The sequence below is a fragment of the Gekko japonicus genome, unplaced genomic scaffold (genome assembly GCF_001447785.1).
Source record: "Gekko japonicus isolate JY-2015 unplaced genomic scaffold, Gekko_japonicus_V1.1 scaffold1755, whole genome shotgun sequence".
Taxonomy (NCBI): domain Eukaryota; kingdom Metazoa; phylum Chordata; class Lepidosauria; order Squamata; family Gekkonidae; genus Gekko; species Gekko japonicus.
This window is the reverse complement of record NW_015166474.1, coordinates 108,546-126,063: the sequence shown is the minus strand read 5'-3', so window position 1 is coordinate 126,063 and position 17,518 is coordinate 108,546. Positions and strand designations below refer to the sequence as shown.

At 49.3% G+C, this 17,518-nt stretch overlaps 1 protein-coding gene across 1 annotated transcript in view; it reads left to right on the top strand.

Annotated features, from left to right (window-relative positions):
* The window catches only part of LOC107111187 (sodium channel protein type 5 subunit alpha-like), a gene marked incomplete at both ends in the record, with an annotated part of 379,380 nt that overhangs the window by 254,409 nt on the left and 107,453 nt on the right, over positions 1-17,518 (top strand). The window contains one exon of the mRNA XM_015412116.1: positions 11,955-12,101. Coding sequence (XP_015267602.1) covers positions 11,955-12,101 — 147 coding nt within the window. The remainder of the gene's footprint in view (positions 1-11,954; positions 12,102-17,518) is intronic.

The window sequence follows — 17,518 nt, the reverse complement described above, 5'->3', positions numbered from 1 at the left end:
CATGTATGGAATGAGATGGTGCAATGGTGCCATGAGGCCAATATAGGGTTCCCGTCCCCCGGTGGGGCCAGGGGAGCCCCCAATTTTGGGGGTCCCAATCTGCCCACGGCCATCTGGCCAGCAGAAGAAGCCCCACCCCTGAACACCAGCATCCTGCGTGGATGCCACCAACACAATGACGTTGCCAGTAGTGGTGTCATCACACTGGGGCCGTCACGTGGCGACGCTCTAGCATTCAGGGGAACTCTATGGTTACCATAGAGAGGTGGAAAGTGAATAACTTTGGAAACGATCCCCGGACAAAGCAAATTGCAAAATGTATAGGGATCCACAAGAACTAAATAAATATTTCTTCACCTTGCACCTGTTCTTCTATATTTTTTCTGCCTACTGGTGCGGCCATTCTTGTTTTCCTGACCTGGATAGGGAGATCTTGGAAGAAAAGCTGTGCTGGGCCTGGTTAGTGCTTGAATGGGAGACCACCAAGGAAGTCCAGGGTTGCTATGCAGAGACAGGCAATGGCAAACCACCTCTGAATGCCTCTTGCCTTGACCTAGATGGCTCAGGCTAGCCTGATCTCGTCAGATCTTGGAAGTTAAGCAGGGTCAGCCCTGGTTAGTTTCTGTTTGGAGTTAAGGTTACAATTGGAGATGGGCCGTCTAGACGGAAAGAAGCTCAATCTAGATGGCCCGTCTTCGATTGTAACCTTAACTCCAAACAGAAACTGTGGATTGCTTGCAGAATTATGCTACAATAAAACATTGAAGTAGTGTATATATTGCTATTCTTATTCAACAACGGATGGAAACTAGGAGACAACTGATATGTATGGTCCCCTTCAGGAGAAGACCTTCGAAACGACTGGATAGTCCGGAAAATTTCGTCAGCTCAATGTTTTGGACCTCCCTTCCATTTGTATTTTTTCCCCACACAATTTTGCAATGTATTGTTATAATTATTCACAAATATAGGACTGTCTTTGTGTTATTTAGTGCATGTATATGGCTTTTTCTCTCTCGTTCTCTGGATATCATGAGCCGTGAAAACCTGGAAATTACATAAGGTAGCTCTGGGAATTGCTGGAAATTCTCTGGTTTCCCCATAGAGCCTCTGGCAATTCCTAGAGCTACCCTCCATCACTTTCAGGTTTTCCCAGATGTAGAGGCACCAACGTCACCCCCCACGTCCCTGCACCCAGCCCTTCCACCATTTGGTAGACCTGGCAACCCTATAGACAACTGCTTAATTTTGTTACAACAATGTGCCTGCCCCTCCGGAATGCTTCTCTAAGGATGACCCAACACTTGGTTCAGACACCCATGAGAATAAGCTGGCCAAGCCCCAAAGATGGTAGACTGTCCAACACAGAAAGCAAGCAAGCACTGTACAAATAGCGCAGACCACAAGTGCTCAAAAAGCCATGCAAAAAGAGTAAATTTATATAACAAGCATAACAGAGGACCACACGTATCAGTAAAACCAAATTACATCATATAATGTACAGGTCCATGACTAGTGCAAGTCCACTACTTCATAAAGTACTCATAATGTACATAATGTTTATGAAGTAGTGTGAACTTCTTGAAGAAGAGCTATCGAAACGAAGATCAAAATCCGGAGTCTTCGTCCTTGTCTGTGTACCATTTATGGACTTGCACTATTCATGGACCTGTACATTACATGATAGGAGGAGCGGTGGCTTACGTGGTTAAGACGCTGAACTGCAGGCTGTGGAAGGTCGGTAGTTCAGCAGTTCGAGACCCGGGTGCCGCATGACAGAGTGAGCGCCCGTCTCTGGTCCCAGCTCCTGCCAACCTAGCAGTTTGAAAGCAAGAAATTGCAAGTAGAGAAATAGGTACCACTTCGGTGGGAAGGTAACAGCGTTCCGTGCACCTTGGTGTCATGCCAGCCATGCCAGCCACATGACCACGGAAACGTCTTTGGACAGTGCTGGCTCTTCGGCTTTGAAACAGAGATGAGCACCGCAACCCTAGAGTCAGGTTCGACTGGCTTTCGAGCAAGGGAGACCTTTACCTTTACCTTACATTACATGATGTCATTTGGTTTTACTGATATGTGTGGTCCTCTGTTATGCTTGTTATATAAATTTACTCTTTTTGCATGACCTTTTGGGCACTAGTGGCCTGCGTTATCTGTACAGTGCTTGCTTGCTTTCTGTATATTGTATACTGTGATATCGCATCTGTTTATGAGAATGTCCAACACCCCATGTGACTGAAGGTGGTGGATTCTAGCTATGAATGCTCTGAATTCTCCTTCATGGGCGGGGGGGGAATCCCTGTGCAAATGATAGAAGACCAAGGCAGCAGTGAAAAGGGGTCCCTCCTACTCTCTCTCTCTGCTGGTAGGCTCATTTTCCATTTGGAAAGAGGTTTCCCCACATAGGAGAGCATTCCGAAATGTGATCTCCACAGTCTGAAGTGGTCCATTCTTCTACCACAGGGAACTGTCCAGGCCTGCCATCTCTGAGATGGGAAATACCTGGATATTTTTTGGGGGGGTGGAGCCTCGGGTGGCCAGGTCCCTCTTGGCACCCAGCAGGGGGTGGGGGCGTGGGCTTACGGGGAGCAGGGAGTTTCATCCCACATTTCAGCGACGTGCCCATGTGACCCCCAACGTGACTTGGAATTGACATAGGGACGTTGGGGACAATGGGGTGATGCTCTGGTTTTGGGGCAAAAATTCTATGGTAGGATTTGCTTCTACCACGGAGTTTTTGCCCCAAAACCAGAGTGTCGCCTCCACCCCATCCCCATGTGCCTACATCACTTCCAGGTCACATTGAAGCCATGTAGACATGTCACTGAAACGTCGGGTGTTTCTTTTTTGCGGTGGGGGTAAGTCCCCCCACCGCTGGCCAGCTGATTGGCAGCAGAGAGGTGGAGCTGGCACCGGGGGACCCCACACCCACTGGGGGGGGGGCTGGCATCAGTTTGGTGTAGCGGTTTGGTGTAGCGGTTAAGAGCACGGACTCTAATCTGGGAGAACCGGGTTTGATTCCCCACTCCTCCACTTGCAGCTGCTGGATGACCTTGGGCAAGCCATAGTTCTGTCAGAGCTGTTCTCTCAAGGACAGTTCTGGAAAGAGCTCTCTCAGCCCCACCTTCCTCACAGGGTGTCTGTTGTGGGGAGGGGAAGGGAAAGGGGTTTGTAAGCCACTCTGAGACTCTGAGTGAAGGGCGGGGTATAAATCCAGTCTCCTCTTCTCTTTTTCTTCTTCATCCTTATTGGAGCCTGTGGAGGGCGGGGTTTGGGGAGGGGAGGGACTTCAACGGGGTATCATGCCATAGAGTCCGCCTTCCAAAGCGGCCATTTTTCTCCAGGGGAACTGATCCCTGTCGCTTGGAGATAAGTTGTAATCCCAGGAGATCTCCAGCCACCACCTGGAGGTTGGCAACCAGTGTTCCCTCTAAGCTGAGTCAGTGTGAGCTAGCTTACAGTTCTTTAGCCTCCGGCTCACACATTTTTGTCTTGGCTCAGGAAGGGATGGCTCCAGAGCAAACTAATCTATGCAGCAGCCAAATCGCTCGCTCACAGCTTTAATGGCAGTAGCTCACAAAGGAGAAGTTTTGCTCACAAGACTACACAGCTTAGAGGGAACACTGTCGGCAACCCTAGATCTGTCTCTTTGCCCTCATGCGTAAACTCGGCCTCAGCCACGCAGGCGGCACTTGATGTGGTCGCCCACCGTGTGAAGCCGGATGCTGGCCTCAATGGGCCACTGGTCTGATCCACCGGGGCTGCTCTTCTGTTCTTGTCTCCGAAAGCATCTGGTGGGAAGCTGTGCAGTGCCCCATCCTCCCATCTGTATGCATGACATGATTGTCTCGCTTTGTGTTCTGCACTTTAAGAATTAGGAAAACCACCGATTCAATAAATATTAGTATAATTAATACTGCCTTGGCAACTCAGTGCCAATAAAACAATTACAAACAGATTGCATAAGCCACCCACAGCGGGAGCCGTTGCTGTCAATAAAACCGGTATTGTTGCCGCAACATAATGAATTGTTTGGAATTCAAAAGAAATGTGAGGTGCTTCCTCCCCTCCCCCCTTTAAAAAGAAAAGAAAAGAAAAGAATTAAGCACACCTTGTTTGCTTCAGTTCCAGCATCAAATAGAGCACACTTCACAACAAGCCAATTCGCACAACAATAAGGATGTCAGGGAAATCTGGAAAATGTGCTAGCCTAGGCTTCTGCACAGTATACTAGAGCATAAGAAGATTAAAATAGCCCTGCTGGATCAGACCCAGTGGTCCATCCAGTCCAGCATCCCGACTCACACGGCGGCCAACCCGTTCCTCTGGAGGGCCAGCAACAGGGCACAGAGGCCGAGTCCTTCCCCTGATAAGAGCATCAGAAGAGCCCTGCTGGAGCAGACAACGGGTCCATCCAGTCCAGCATCCTGTCTCACACAGTGGCCAACCAGTTCCTCTGGTGGTTGAACAACTGGGCACAGAGGCTGAGGCCTTCCTCTGATAAGAACATCAGAAGAGACCTGTTGGCTCAGACCCAGTGGTCCATCCAGTCCAGCCTCCTGTCTCACACAGTGGCCAACCAGTTCCTCTGGAGGGCCAGCAAGAGGGCAGAGAGGCCGAGGCCTTCCCCTGATAAGAACATCAGAAGAGACCTGTTGGCTCAGACCCAGTGGTCCATCTAGTCCAGCCTCCTGTCTCACACGGTGGCCAACCAGTTCCTCTGGAGGGCCAGCAAGAGGCCAGAGAGGCTGAGGCCTTTCCCTGATAAGAACATCAGAAGAGACCTGCTGGCTCAGACCAGTGATCCATCTAGTCCAGCCTCCTGTCTCACATGGTGGCCAACCAGTTCCTCTGGAGGGCCAACAACAGGGCAGAGAGTCTGAGGCCTTCCCCTGATAAGAGCATCAGAAGAGACCTGCTGGCTCAGACCAGTGGTCCATCTAGTCCAGCCTCCTGTCTCACACGGTGGCCAACCAGTTCCTCTGGAGGGCCAACAACAGGGCAGAGAGTCTGAGGCCTTCCCCTGATAAGAGCATCAGAAGAGCCCTGCTGGGTCAGACCAGTGGTCCATCTAGTCCAGCCTCCTGTCTCACACGGTGGCCAACCAGTTCCTCTGGAGGGCCAACAACAGGGCAGAGAGTCTGAGGCCTTCCCCTGATAAGAGCATCAGAAGAGCCCTGCTGGGTCAGACCAGTGGTCCATCTAGTCCAGCCTCCTGTCTCACACGGTGGCCAACCAGTTCCTCTGGAGGGCCAACAACAGGGCAGAGAGTCTGAGGCCTTCCCCTGATAAGAGCATCAGAAGAGCCCTGCTGGGTCAGACCAGTGGTCCATCTAGTCCAGCCTCCTGTCTCACACGGTGGCCAACCAGTTCCTCTGGAGGGCCAACAACAGGGCAGAGAGTCTGAGGCCTTCCCCTGATAAGAGCATCAGAAGAGCCCTGCTGGATCAGACCAGTGATCCATCTAGTCCAGCCTCCTGTCTCACACGGTGGCCAGCCAGTTCCTCTGGAGGGCCAGCAAGAGGGCATGCACGTTTTCTGTGCTGATCGGTTTAGAGGGTCGCCATGTTGGTCTGCAATAGAACAGTCCAGGAGCACCTTAGGGGCCATCAAGATATCTGTTGAAGGGAGCTTTGACTCTTGAAAGCGTATACCTCGGAAATCTTTTTGGCAGGGGTCGTTTCGTAGAAAAAGAGCTAGGGGAACTCATTAGCATGACTCATTAGCATATGCCACACCCCCTGACATCACCGGAAGTGTGTCATAAGGCCACACCCCCTGGCATCACCGGAAGTGCGTCATAAGGCCACACACCCCGCCCCCAACGGTCCCGACCGCCGCCACCGGCCTTGCAGCTCCACTGCCGAGCCCCATGAGGGGCCCGGCGGTGGACCTGCAAGGCCGGCGGGAGTGCAAGGAAGCCCCGCGAAGGCCCTCCCTGGCCCCAGGCAGGCAGGGGGGGAGAGAGGCAGGGAGGAAGCAATGTACCCTCCCTCTTCTCCTGCCTCCTCCTGGCTGAATGAGGGCCGGAAGCGGGGCGGCCGGAAGCAGGGGGCGGGGCTTCGTCATGTGCCCCGCCCCCCGTACCTCACTTGGGGGAACTGCGATCCCCCGCGATCCCCCCCCCAAATGACCTCTGCTTTTTGGTCTTTAGGAGGCTAGTGGACTTGAATCTGGATTCCTACGTGTAACGGTTTGTTTTTCTGGAGGGACTTGAAATCCTATCACATGAACACATAGATCTGTATTATAGTGAATCAGACCATTGGTCCACCAAGATCAGTATTAGTTGTTGTAGATTTTCCGGGCTGTATGGCCATGGTCTTGGCATTGTAGGGCCTGGCGTTTCACCAGCAGCTGTGACTGGCATATAACACAGAAAGATGGAGGACTCTCTGTGTCAAGGTGAAAAGAAAAATGGTAGGCAGGTAATTTACATCTACTCAGGAAGGCGGGGTAGGGCTGAGTCATTATCTTGTAGGCGCTTCCCAGGTTGTGACATGCTAATAGAGGAGCTTTCCTGAGGAGGTTCTTTTGCATATGGACTGGCTGTTGAAATTCTAATCTTATCTGTAGTGCTAAGATGTAGAGCATTTTGTGTTGTATTGTCCGGCAGCTGCTCTCCAGGGTCTCAGGCTGAGGTCTTTCACATCTGCTGCTGCCTGGTCCTTTCACTGGAGAAGGCGGGGACTGAACTTGGGACCTTCTGCACGCCAAGCAGTGCTCTACCACAGAGCTGTGGCCCCTCCCATCACCCCTGTTGCCCATAGTGCTACCGCCCAGGAACAATTTAGTCACTTCATCTTTTATTTGTGATCTGTTTACAGAGGCTCAGGGCTCAAATACACATTACGGTTTCTTCTGTGTTTACTTTGAACAACATTTTTTTTTCTTTCACAAATTTAACTCCCAGGGACACTTTATCAGGGAGGAAAACGGCGGTGGGAGGAAGACACTGATTCTTCCCCCCCCCTGCTGTTTTCTCACTCGGAAAAGCAACACCCAATCAGCTTTCGCTTGCTGGGGGAAACGACAAGCATCCTGAATTTTTGCCTACAAGAGACAAAAACAGCTTGGAGGGGTCCGGTTCCAGTTTCCCAGCTATTCTCCCAGAGATTACGTTGTTTTCCCTCAGACCCCTGAAACCAACAAACACAGTGAGAAATCATTTTATCTTATTTTACAGCACCCCTGGGACCTTTGGGAGATATGGACAGACTTAAAATGGGTGTTGTGGGACACCGGGATGCCACTTCTTTGTACATACCCAGAAGTGATGCCAGAGTGTCATGTGGCACTCTAGGAATTCTTCAGATCTCCATGGTTTTTACCACAGAGATGGTTTTTACCCTCCCCAGCACGTTCAGTAGGAAACTTCACGGTCAAAGACCTATCACAAAGGTAGCACCAGGATCCCAGCCACAGAAGAAGTCCAAGGTTTTTACTTACGTGGAGGACTCTATAGAGAAACAGGGGGAAAAAATAGCTTGCAAATTAAAATGAGAAAAAAACACCCCCACAATTATCTTTTCTGAGCAGGGGTGCAGAAAAAGAGGTGCAGGAGCTCATTAGCATAACTTATTAGCATAACTTATTTGCATATGCCACACCCCCTGGCGTCACCGGAAATGTGTCAGGAGGCAACACCCACCGCTCAGGCTCCATGGGACTGTTCTGGGGAGGGCAGGTGGGGGGGGGGGGGGAACGTGGAGATCTGTCCTCGCAGAGGAGGGAGAGCTTTTACCGGAAGGTGGCCCGGGGGGGGCGGGGGGGCTCTGCAACTTACCTGGCTGCTTCTTGCTCCTCGTGGCCCAACTGAGGGCTGCTGGGAGCAGGGGGCAGGGCTTGTTGCATGTTCCCGCCCCCTGGGCTCCTTACTGCCAGAGCTCCGCTTCTGTGCGCTCCCGCAGGAAATAACCCCTGTTTATGAGTACCGAGAATGCTTATCCCCCTCAGAATGTTAAGACTAGATAGATCTGAGTCCAGTAGCTCGTAAGAGACCAATAAGAGTTTCAGGGCATAAGTTTTCGAGAGTCAACACTCCCTTCATCAGACGCAAGTAGAAATGAGGATCTCTGAATCTTTATATCCCAGTCAGAAGGTGGGAAGGGTGCTGTAAAGAATGTTGTAAAGGGTGCAGAGGTACCGTCCATATTGTGATCAGCTTGATTAAAGCAGAGGGGAAATGCCTGGGGGCAGAAAATTAGCATCTGTAGTTAAGTAGGGTTGTCAGGTCCCTCCGGGCAACCAGCAAGGGGTGGGATGGGGACATTACCAGGAGAAAGAAGAAGGCCCAGGCCACGTGGCTGTCGTCACACAGGAAGTGACATCACCATGCTGTGATGTCACCGTGGTGCTCTGGCATTTGGACAAAAGCTCTATGGTAAAACTGCAGAGTTTTTGCCCAAATATCAGAATATCGCCTGGACGTCGCTGGCGTGATGACATCACTTCCTGTGTGACGACAGCCACGTGGCCTGGGCCTTCTTCTTTCTCCTGGTAAGTCTCCCATCCCCCGCCAGTTGCCAGGAGGTACCCGTCAATACTACTCACTGTAGATGCCGGCCATCCCTCCACCAGTCGAGCTGGCAACCTTAGTAGTGAGATAAGAATCCTCTGTCCCTATTCAGTGGCTAGTTGAAATTGGAGAAACTGGCTGGTCCGAGAGTTTCTAGTATCCTGGAGAGACGATTCATGTTCTGTTATAGGACTTCTCCATTGGTTATTTGCTCCTGTCTTAAAATACATTTCGCATCCCATTTCATTACATTTCATGGAAAGCGCATCCACTGTTGCTGCTGCATTTTATTTGACTTCTCATAAAGCGTCAATTAATCAGAAAGCGCTGTGCGAATAAAATTATTTGCAGTCGTTGCTTCTTCTTCTTCTTCTTTGTTGGAGAGGAATGCCAGTATTTTTTCTAGTTTATACAGCTGATTTCTGGCATCAGAGAGGAAGTTTCCCCCCATGCACGTTTATCGACCGAAGTGGATATATTTTCTGACAAAGACAGAATTCTGACTTCTCTGGTGACGGTGCGATCTTTTGGCCTGCGCAGACCTTATTCAGAGTTACACTGGGCAATTACATGGAGCACTTTCTTAAACACTGGGTACAAGTCTGGGGCATGAATAATTCCATTTATTACAAGCTAAAATATACATCGAATCCGGCGACCTTTGCAGCAAGAAATCAGTAATTTAATTTCAAATTAATTTACTGTGGATCAAAGAGGCATTTGGAAAGAGGCAGTTACTGGGGACTTGACAACCCGAGAACACTGATAAATTAAAAGGGGGGGGGGAGAGACTTAACCAAAGAGCTTTCTTTCTCTTCAGTGTTATTTTTTGTGGCAAAGGGAAACATTTTTTTCCTCCGCAATGTTCTCCGTTTCCTATCCGCCACCTCCTACAGTGTGGTAACTGTAAGATCAACGCAGGGGGCACGCACTGAGATGGGTTTGGGTGAATTTCCTTGTTTTTTTGAAACCCCGCTAGTACCGGCACTCCTGGAGTGCTCGCAAGGAAACACAAGGAGGAGGTGTGAGTCAAAGAGAACGGAGGGGGGAAATAATGACTGTTTTACAAAACAGCATTCTGCTTGTAATCGCTCTTTAACCAGGAGGAGAAGTCCTTCCTTCATGACCCTTCATGGCAAATCTTTGCAAACAGACAAAGCTGTACTAATGTGTTAGTAGCGGGGGAAGGGGGTTGGTTGGTTTAGGTGGCGTTGTGACTAGAGTTGCCAACCTCCAGGTGGCACCTGGAGATCTCCCGATATGACAATTGCTCTCCAGATGACCCAGATCAGTTTCCCTGAAGGAAATGTCTACTTTGGAGGGTGGACTCTATGGCATTGTACACACACCCCCGAGGCTCCATAACCTCAAATCTCCAGATGTTTCCCAAACCAGAACTGGCAACCCTAGATGTAGTCTCCCATCCCTAACCCATTGTCCCAAGCTAGCTTGGTGTAGTGGTTAGGAGCATGGACTCTAATCTGGGAGAACTGGGTTTGATCCCCCACTCCTCCACATGCAGCTGCTGGTGTGACCTTGGGTCAGCCACAAGTTCTTTCAGAGCTGTTCTCTCAAGGGCAGTCCACAAAGCAGCTCTCACAGCCCCATTCACAGGGTGCCTGTTGTGGGGAGGGGAAGGGGAAGGGAAAGGAGATTGTAAGCCACTCTGAAACTCCTTTGGGTAGTGAAGGGCGGGGTATAAATCCAATCTCTTCTCTTCTTCTTCTTTTTCTTCTACTTCATGAACCGTATTGTTATAGTGCAGCCCTCTTTCCTAGAGCTTCCAGGTCCGACGCAGGAAATATCTAAGGGCTTTGGGGGTGGAGCCAGGAGCCAGGATGTGACGTCACTTTTGTGAGGTCGCTAGGGTTGTCTAACAAGTTGGAAAAGAGTTCTGGCCTTCACATTTAAGCATTCCTTTAAAAATCGTTCCTTTTCATTGCTTTCCCTCCATTGGAAACAATGGAGGATGGGGCCACCTTCTTTTGGGGCTCATAGAATTGGACCCCTTGGTCCAATCTTTTTGGGATTTGGGATATATTTTTTTTTCAGGAGTGGCTATGCTGAAAATTTGGTGCCTCTACCTCAAAAAACAGCCCCCCCAGAGCACGGGGCATTCCACAGATTGATACTCCATTATACTCTACGGGGACTGGTCTCCGTAGAGTATAATGGAGTGGCCAGCAGCCATTCCCCCCTTGCTTTCTGACAGCCCTGAAGCAGAGGAGGGGCTTCAAGCCAGGGGATCCCCTGTCCCCAACTGGGGATGGGCAACCCTACTCTTTCCTGTGCATTGAATAATTCAGCTCTGCATAGCTTGCGGGAAGCCAGGAGGGTGCAGGCTCTCTGAGGAGGATTGGATATGTTCCTGTCGCACACTGGCTCCCTCCTCTGGTTCAAAGAGTCTTATTTATTTGTTTGTTGGAACATTTATATCCCATGTTTCCTTGTGGTTGAAGGAATGCAAGAGGCTTTCTGAGAAAGACAATGAAGATGTAGATCTTGGGCCTTCCGCAGAGGATAGGTTGGGCTGACCAAGGGAAGGGATGGATATAAGGAGACGACCGATTTCCATGAGACAGAAAGAGGCTGGGAACCCCAGACTCAGCTAATGTCACCAACGTGCCCAGGGCTTTTTTTGTAGAAAAAGCCCAGCAGGAACTCATTAGAATAATAGGGCACACCCAACAGGCAGGAACTCATTAGAATAATAGGCCACACCCAACAGCAGAAACCAATTAGCATATTAGGCCACACCCGACAGCACAGCTCATTAGCATATTAGGCCACACCCCATGCCCACCTTGGCTTGCCCGGGTGCCCCGCAGCTGCAGGGAGCCTGGGCAAGCCGCCCCTTGAAGGGAAGGGAAGACAGCCTTCCCTTGGCTTGTCTGGGTGCCCCGCGACCAGGGGGGGGCACTGTCCAGTCCTTCCCTCTGTAGCCACGCATGCAGAGGTTTTGGCTGTAGTGGGTGTGGCCAACTCTGAAGCCAGCCGGAACTCCGTTCATGTGCGTTCCTGCCCCAAAATAGCCCTGAACATGCCTATGTCACTTCTGGATAATGCGGGCACTTCTGGTGGTATTGCTGTGGGGAGGGGGAGTTTCCTCCTACGGGCCAGCTGGTCAGCGGCAGGAAAGAACCCGCCCCAACTGGGGAATAGCGACCTCACTCAGGGACCAGAAAGATCTCATGTTTCAGCCCACCTACATCTGATGCTCCTAAAAAGGTGTCATCGGGTTAGAAGCCGTGGCGGCAGCAAAAAGTATCCTCGTTCCTTTCCCCTTTACTGCCCCAAAGTCCTGCATCCAATATTGGAAGTTGCTTTCCTTTTCTCGTTGGATGTGCTTCTTGGTGCATGGGAGTTCTGCTTATTGCAGTGAGCGTGTGACACGAGAAAAGGGGAATCAAACCCATCTAGGATTATCTCCTAGCAGGACAAGCCACCTGCGACGACAGGGCAGCTCTACAAAAGCCCAGCTGTCCGGAGCCAGGCCTCTGAGATCTGCGAAGAGTTAAGCGAGCTCAACACGGACAAACCATCGAAGGAGGACCCTCTGGGCTCACCCACTGGTCAAAAGGAGGTAACTGGTCCACAGCTCGTGCTACCTGCCTGCTTGCCAGTTGCATGCCATCCATAGCCTGAGTCCAGTAGTGCATGCGGTAGAAATTGAGGCGGGCTTGCATGACGGGGTACGGGGCAATCATGGGGGTCATGACTTGCATGCAATCATGTTTGGAAACCAATCTCTCCAATCCCTAAGGCAAGGCTGGTCACCTCCTGGTGGGATGTGAAGATTCCCCCAGAATGACCAGACTACAGAGACCAGTTCCCATGGAGAAAATTGCTGTAAATAGTATTTCGCTATATAATATATAATATAAATAATGGAATATTTAGCCATTGGGGGAAAGCACCTTCTGCAAAATAGCGTGTCTTCTTGCTCTCTCTGGATAATCCCTAAAACTGAGAAGAACTGAATTTATGGCATATAGATGACAATTGTGCAGGGACATATTCTTAGGTATCTGGAATCTGTGTATAGATGCTTATCTGGAGCCTTGCCACCATTGTGGTCATATTTTCTATTTCATTCTTGTTTGAAGTTTCAAATTATTTTTTAAAAAAATTAAAGATAAAGAACTGCTTGGCGAGCTTATCAAGACTAAAGGGGGGAAAACAGAAAACGGGATCTTTTTGTGTGGCTGGAATTCTACCGGGGAACTGGAACATTCCTCTGATGGATTGAATGCCATCTTGACAGGAAGCGGCAGCGACAGCAAACTCCGTATCTTTCCCCACCTCTAAATGAATCTGTCCCGGAAGACAAATGCCATCTTCGCAGAACACAACACAATTGGATTCTATTTGTGACAGTTCAGGAGGGGATGAGAGAACATGGCACCTTTCCATGGCAAAAGTGGAAAGTGAGGCGGAAGTTCACACGAGGTGACAGATGCCATCATGGAAGAGTAATGCCCAGGATGCTATTTTTGAAGACAAATCTGTTCCGGGCAGTGAGCAGCGCCGATCCTGGCTCTTTGGGTGAGCAACTTCTGGAAGGCGTCATGATGCAGGGAAGGACAAGACAGCGGATGATCTCACCGACCCTGGGTGTTATGTATTGAAATCGCTTGTGTGAATCACCTCATTGACTCCCCATGCAAAGCTTGAGCCAGACGAAGGCTCCTCCGAGCCCCTCTCTCATTGGTCGCCCTCTAACAGCGACCAATCCGGAACTGCACAAGCTCCAGCGAGGGAAAGTCTCTCATTGGTCTTTAACTACTCAATCTTATTGGTTGTTATATGTAAATAGGCGTGGCTATATTAGCCCGGTAATGTTTAAAAGGAGCCCAGCTCCCAATGTTAAGTCGTTCTGGTTTTGAATGCGTTTGAGTGTTTGTTCGCTACTTCAAATAAAGCTGAATCACTGACCTGAAATAATTCTCCGATCCTTTGTTAGCGCGATCTAACACTGGGCATACCATTCTTGACAGAGCCATCCAGTCTGTTGAGGAAGGGTTCAAGACAGTTAATTCATCCAACAGAGTTCAAAAGATGAATTAGACAGGAGTGGCTAATTATGCAAAATCTGCACATTCTCATTTTGCCCCCAACTTTTGGATTGTTTAAATGTTAGGGATGGGGAAGGGTATCTAATCCAGCAATGGGTGATGTCTTCACTGAGCCCTGTGTATCCCATAACAGAAGGCCTCTAATCCCGTAAGTGAAAAGTCAAACACTCTCCCTTTTGGTATAGTGGTTAAGTGCATGGACTCTAATCTGGGAGAAGCGGGTTTGATTCCCCACGCCTCCACATGCACCTGCTGGATGACCTTGGGCAAGCCATAGTTCTGGCACAGCTGTCCTTGAAAAAGAGCAGTTTCTGTCAGAGCTCTCTCAGCCCCACCTACCTTACTGGGTTTTTGTTGTGGGGAGGGGAAGGGAAAGGAGTTTGTAAGCCGCTCTGAGACTCCTTTGGGTAGTGAAGGGCAGGGTATGAATCCAATCTCTTCTTGTTTCTTCTTCTTCTTTTGATTGGAAACTTTGGATTTGGAAGAGAGGTTTAGTGCAGCCTCCTTTGCCTCACTCTTCAGTGGCCCCCCAAGACAGCCAAAGCACAGTATGTTTACTTTCTCCTTGTCAACTCAGAGATCTTCTGAATATGACAATGGGACTTCTTAGTGTCCTGTGGTTAAAGTTCTCCACACCTTTCACTGGCCCAATCTGCATCTAGCATTTGCTCCGCTGTTTTACCAAACCCAGGCAGGAACAGGAATTCCTATCTACATTGCATGCCACTTTCACTTTGATTGATTGTCGGATTTTATGGCAGTGTACAGACTGCATGCTGCTTTCACTTCCTTTGATCTCTCGGTTTTATGGTGCATAAATTTATGGCCATGTTATGGCCATTCAGGGGTGACAGTCAGTACGGTGTTGGCCCGGGGTATTTGCATGTGGTTTTTGAGCTGCAGCTTTTTCTGTTCCAGTGTGGGTTTGGTAAAACAACGGAGCAAATGCTAGACGCAGTTTACCAATCACATGCAATTATTATTCCACATTTACTTCATCCCATTAATGCTACGGATGGGTCTGCAGTGAATTTTGGAAGCCGGGTCCACTCTAGAGTTTTGCTGGTGCAGAATGGTTTCGCTTCACGCTCAGCCCAAACTCAGCAGAGTAGAATTTATGCCCCAAATTCGTGAATTATTAGAATTTCTTAATTTCCTTTCATACCTGTATGAATCTAAGGATATCTGGCTGTCCTCAACTGGGGCTAGGGCCGTTTCAGCCCTGTCCCCAACCGGGTAGAACTCTCTGCCAAATATCGTAGGGTCCCGTGGGACCTCATGCACTTCCGCAGGGCCTGCAAGGCAGAGATGTTCTGCCAGGCCTTTGGTTGAGGACAGCGATGGCTTTCATCTTGGCTGGCACCAGGGGTCATTTAATAGAAAAAGAGGTGCAGGACCTCATTAGCATAACTCATTAGCATAACATATTTGCATATGCCACACCCCCTGACATCACCGGAAGTGTGTCAGAAGGCAACACCCACTGCTCAGGCTCCACTGGACTGTTTTGGACCGGGGGGGGCGGGGGGGCTCTGCAGCTTACCTGGCTTCTTCTTGCTCTGACTGAGGGCTCCTGGGAGCAGGGGGTGGGGCTTGTTGCATGTGCCCGCCCCCTGGGCTCTTTACTGCCGGAGCTCTGCTCCTGTGTGCTCCTGCAGGAAATGACCCCTGGCTGGCAGTGTGGCCCCCTCTCATTTCCCATGCTCGTTTCGACCTCTTTCCCCCCACCCCGACCGCAAAGCGGCTGGCAGTCTGTAATATGGGAACAATTAATTAATAAGTGTTAGTATTTGCTATCTTTTAAAAAATATATATTCTAATATGATTTATTGTTTTTATCTGGTCAGCGTTTTTAATGTTGTTGTACGTCGCCCAGAGCCTTGCAGTAGCAGGGATAGGGCGAGTCATAAATTAAATAAATAAATAAATCTTATCCATGACATATAATCACTTAATTTTGTTTTACAGATTACAATTTTTTTAAAAAAAGCAACTATGTTGCATCATCCTCTGAAAGCATTAACATTCCAGTTACATTTTGTGATCAGTGATCCCTCTAAGCTAAGTTAGTGTGAGCCAGCTCACAGTTTTTTAGCCTCCGGCTCACACATTTTTGTCTTAGCTCAGGAAGAATGGCTGCAGAGCAAACTAATTTATGCAGCGGCCAAATCGCTCGCTCACAGCTTTCATGCGAGGTGCTCACAAGGTAGAACTTTTGCTCACACTATTTCACAGCTCAGAGGGAGCATTGTTTGCGATGATCCATCAGTGCATTCCCAAGCAGAGTTTCACCATTCTAAACCGATTGGCTTCAACAGATTTGGAAGGGTTGTAACTGCATTTGGGATTGCACTGCAAATAACCCCTAAAGTGGTTTTCCCAGCTCAGGCTCCACTGGACTGTTTTGGACCGGGGGGGGCGGGGGGGCTCTGCAGCTTACCTGGCTTCTTCTTGCTCTGACTGAGGGCTCCTGGGAGCAGGGGGTGGGGCTTGTTGCATGTGCCCGCCCCCTGGGCTCTTTACTGCCGGAGCTCTGCTCCTGTGTGCTCCTGCAGGAAATGACCCCTGGCTGGCAGTGTGGCCCCCTCTCATTTCCCATGCTCGTTTCGACCTCTTTCCCCCCACCCCGACCGCAAAGCGGCTGGCAGTCTTTAATATGGGAACAATTAATTAATAAGTGTTAGTATTTGCTATCTTTTAAAAAATATATATTCTAATATGATTTATTGTTTTTATCTGGTCAGCGTTTTTAATGTTGTTGTACGTCGCCCAGAGCCTTGCAGTAGCAGGGATAGGGCGAGTCATAAATTAAATAAATAAATAAATCTTATCCATGACATATAATCACTTAATTTTGTTTTACAGATTACAATTTTTTTAAAAAAAGCAACTATGTTGCATCATCCTCTGAAAGCATTAACATTCCAGTTACATTTTGTGATCAGTGATCCCTCTAAGCTAAGTTAGTGTGAGCCAGCTCACAGTTTTTTAGCCTCCGGCTCACACATTTTTGTCTTAGCTCAGGAAGAATGGCTGCAGAGCAAACTAATTTATGCAGCGGCCAAATCGCTCGCTCACAGCTTTCATGCGAGGTGCTCACAAGGTAGAACTTTTGCTCACACTATTTCACAGCTCAGAGGGAGCATTGTTTGCGATGATCCATCAGTGCATTCCCAAGCAGAGTTTCACCATTCTAAACCGATTGGCTTCAACAGATTTGGAAGGGTTGTAACTGCATTTGGGATTGCACTGCAAATAACCCCTAAAGTGGTTTTCCCAAACTTGTGGCCTGCAGATCCACTCTTTTTTTTTTTTTAAAAAGGCTGTATGTCACTCTTACCTCTGAAACATTTTACCAGTAAATGATGTAGAAAGAAGAATTCCCCTCAAGAGGAGTCCCCCTGCTGTGCTTCTGCATGAATCACTGATCTCAGCATGAGGCCTACAGTAAGCATAACCAGCACTTACGGAAAGCTGTGCCGGGAAGCCAGGAGGAGTCATTCTGCTGTGCCTCCGCGTCGAGAGCAATCTGAGAAGGCAGTGCCTTGTGACTCCAGGCGGCAATCGTTGACGAAGACCTTTCCTCTGGGAAGGCACATTCAGACAGTGCAGACAGAGCTCAGATGGATGGCCCGTGTTTGTCCGTGTTAAACTGCTGAGATGGTCTCCATGTTTCCCTTTCACCTGCACAAGTGGAAGGACGAGAAACTTTAAGCCAAGAATCGCGGCAGGAGCCAGAACTGGCCACCTTATTCCTCCTTGTGTGTGTTGGTCACTATGAATGACAAGAGGGGACCCGCAACAAGATGTTGCATAATGTGTTGTGGCCCTACCGTCGTCTTCATTGCCGGCAGTCCCCACAAGGGACTTACCCTCTTTCTCCTCTCACCCCCTTGTATGTCTCACCCCCTCTTACACCAGCCCT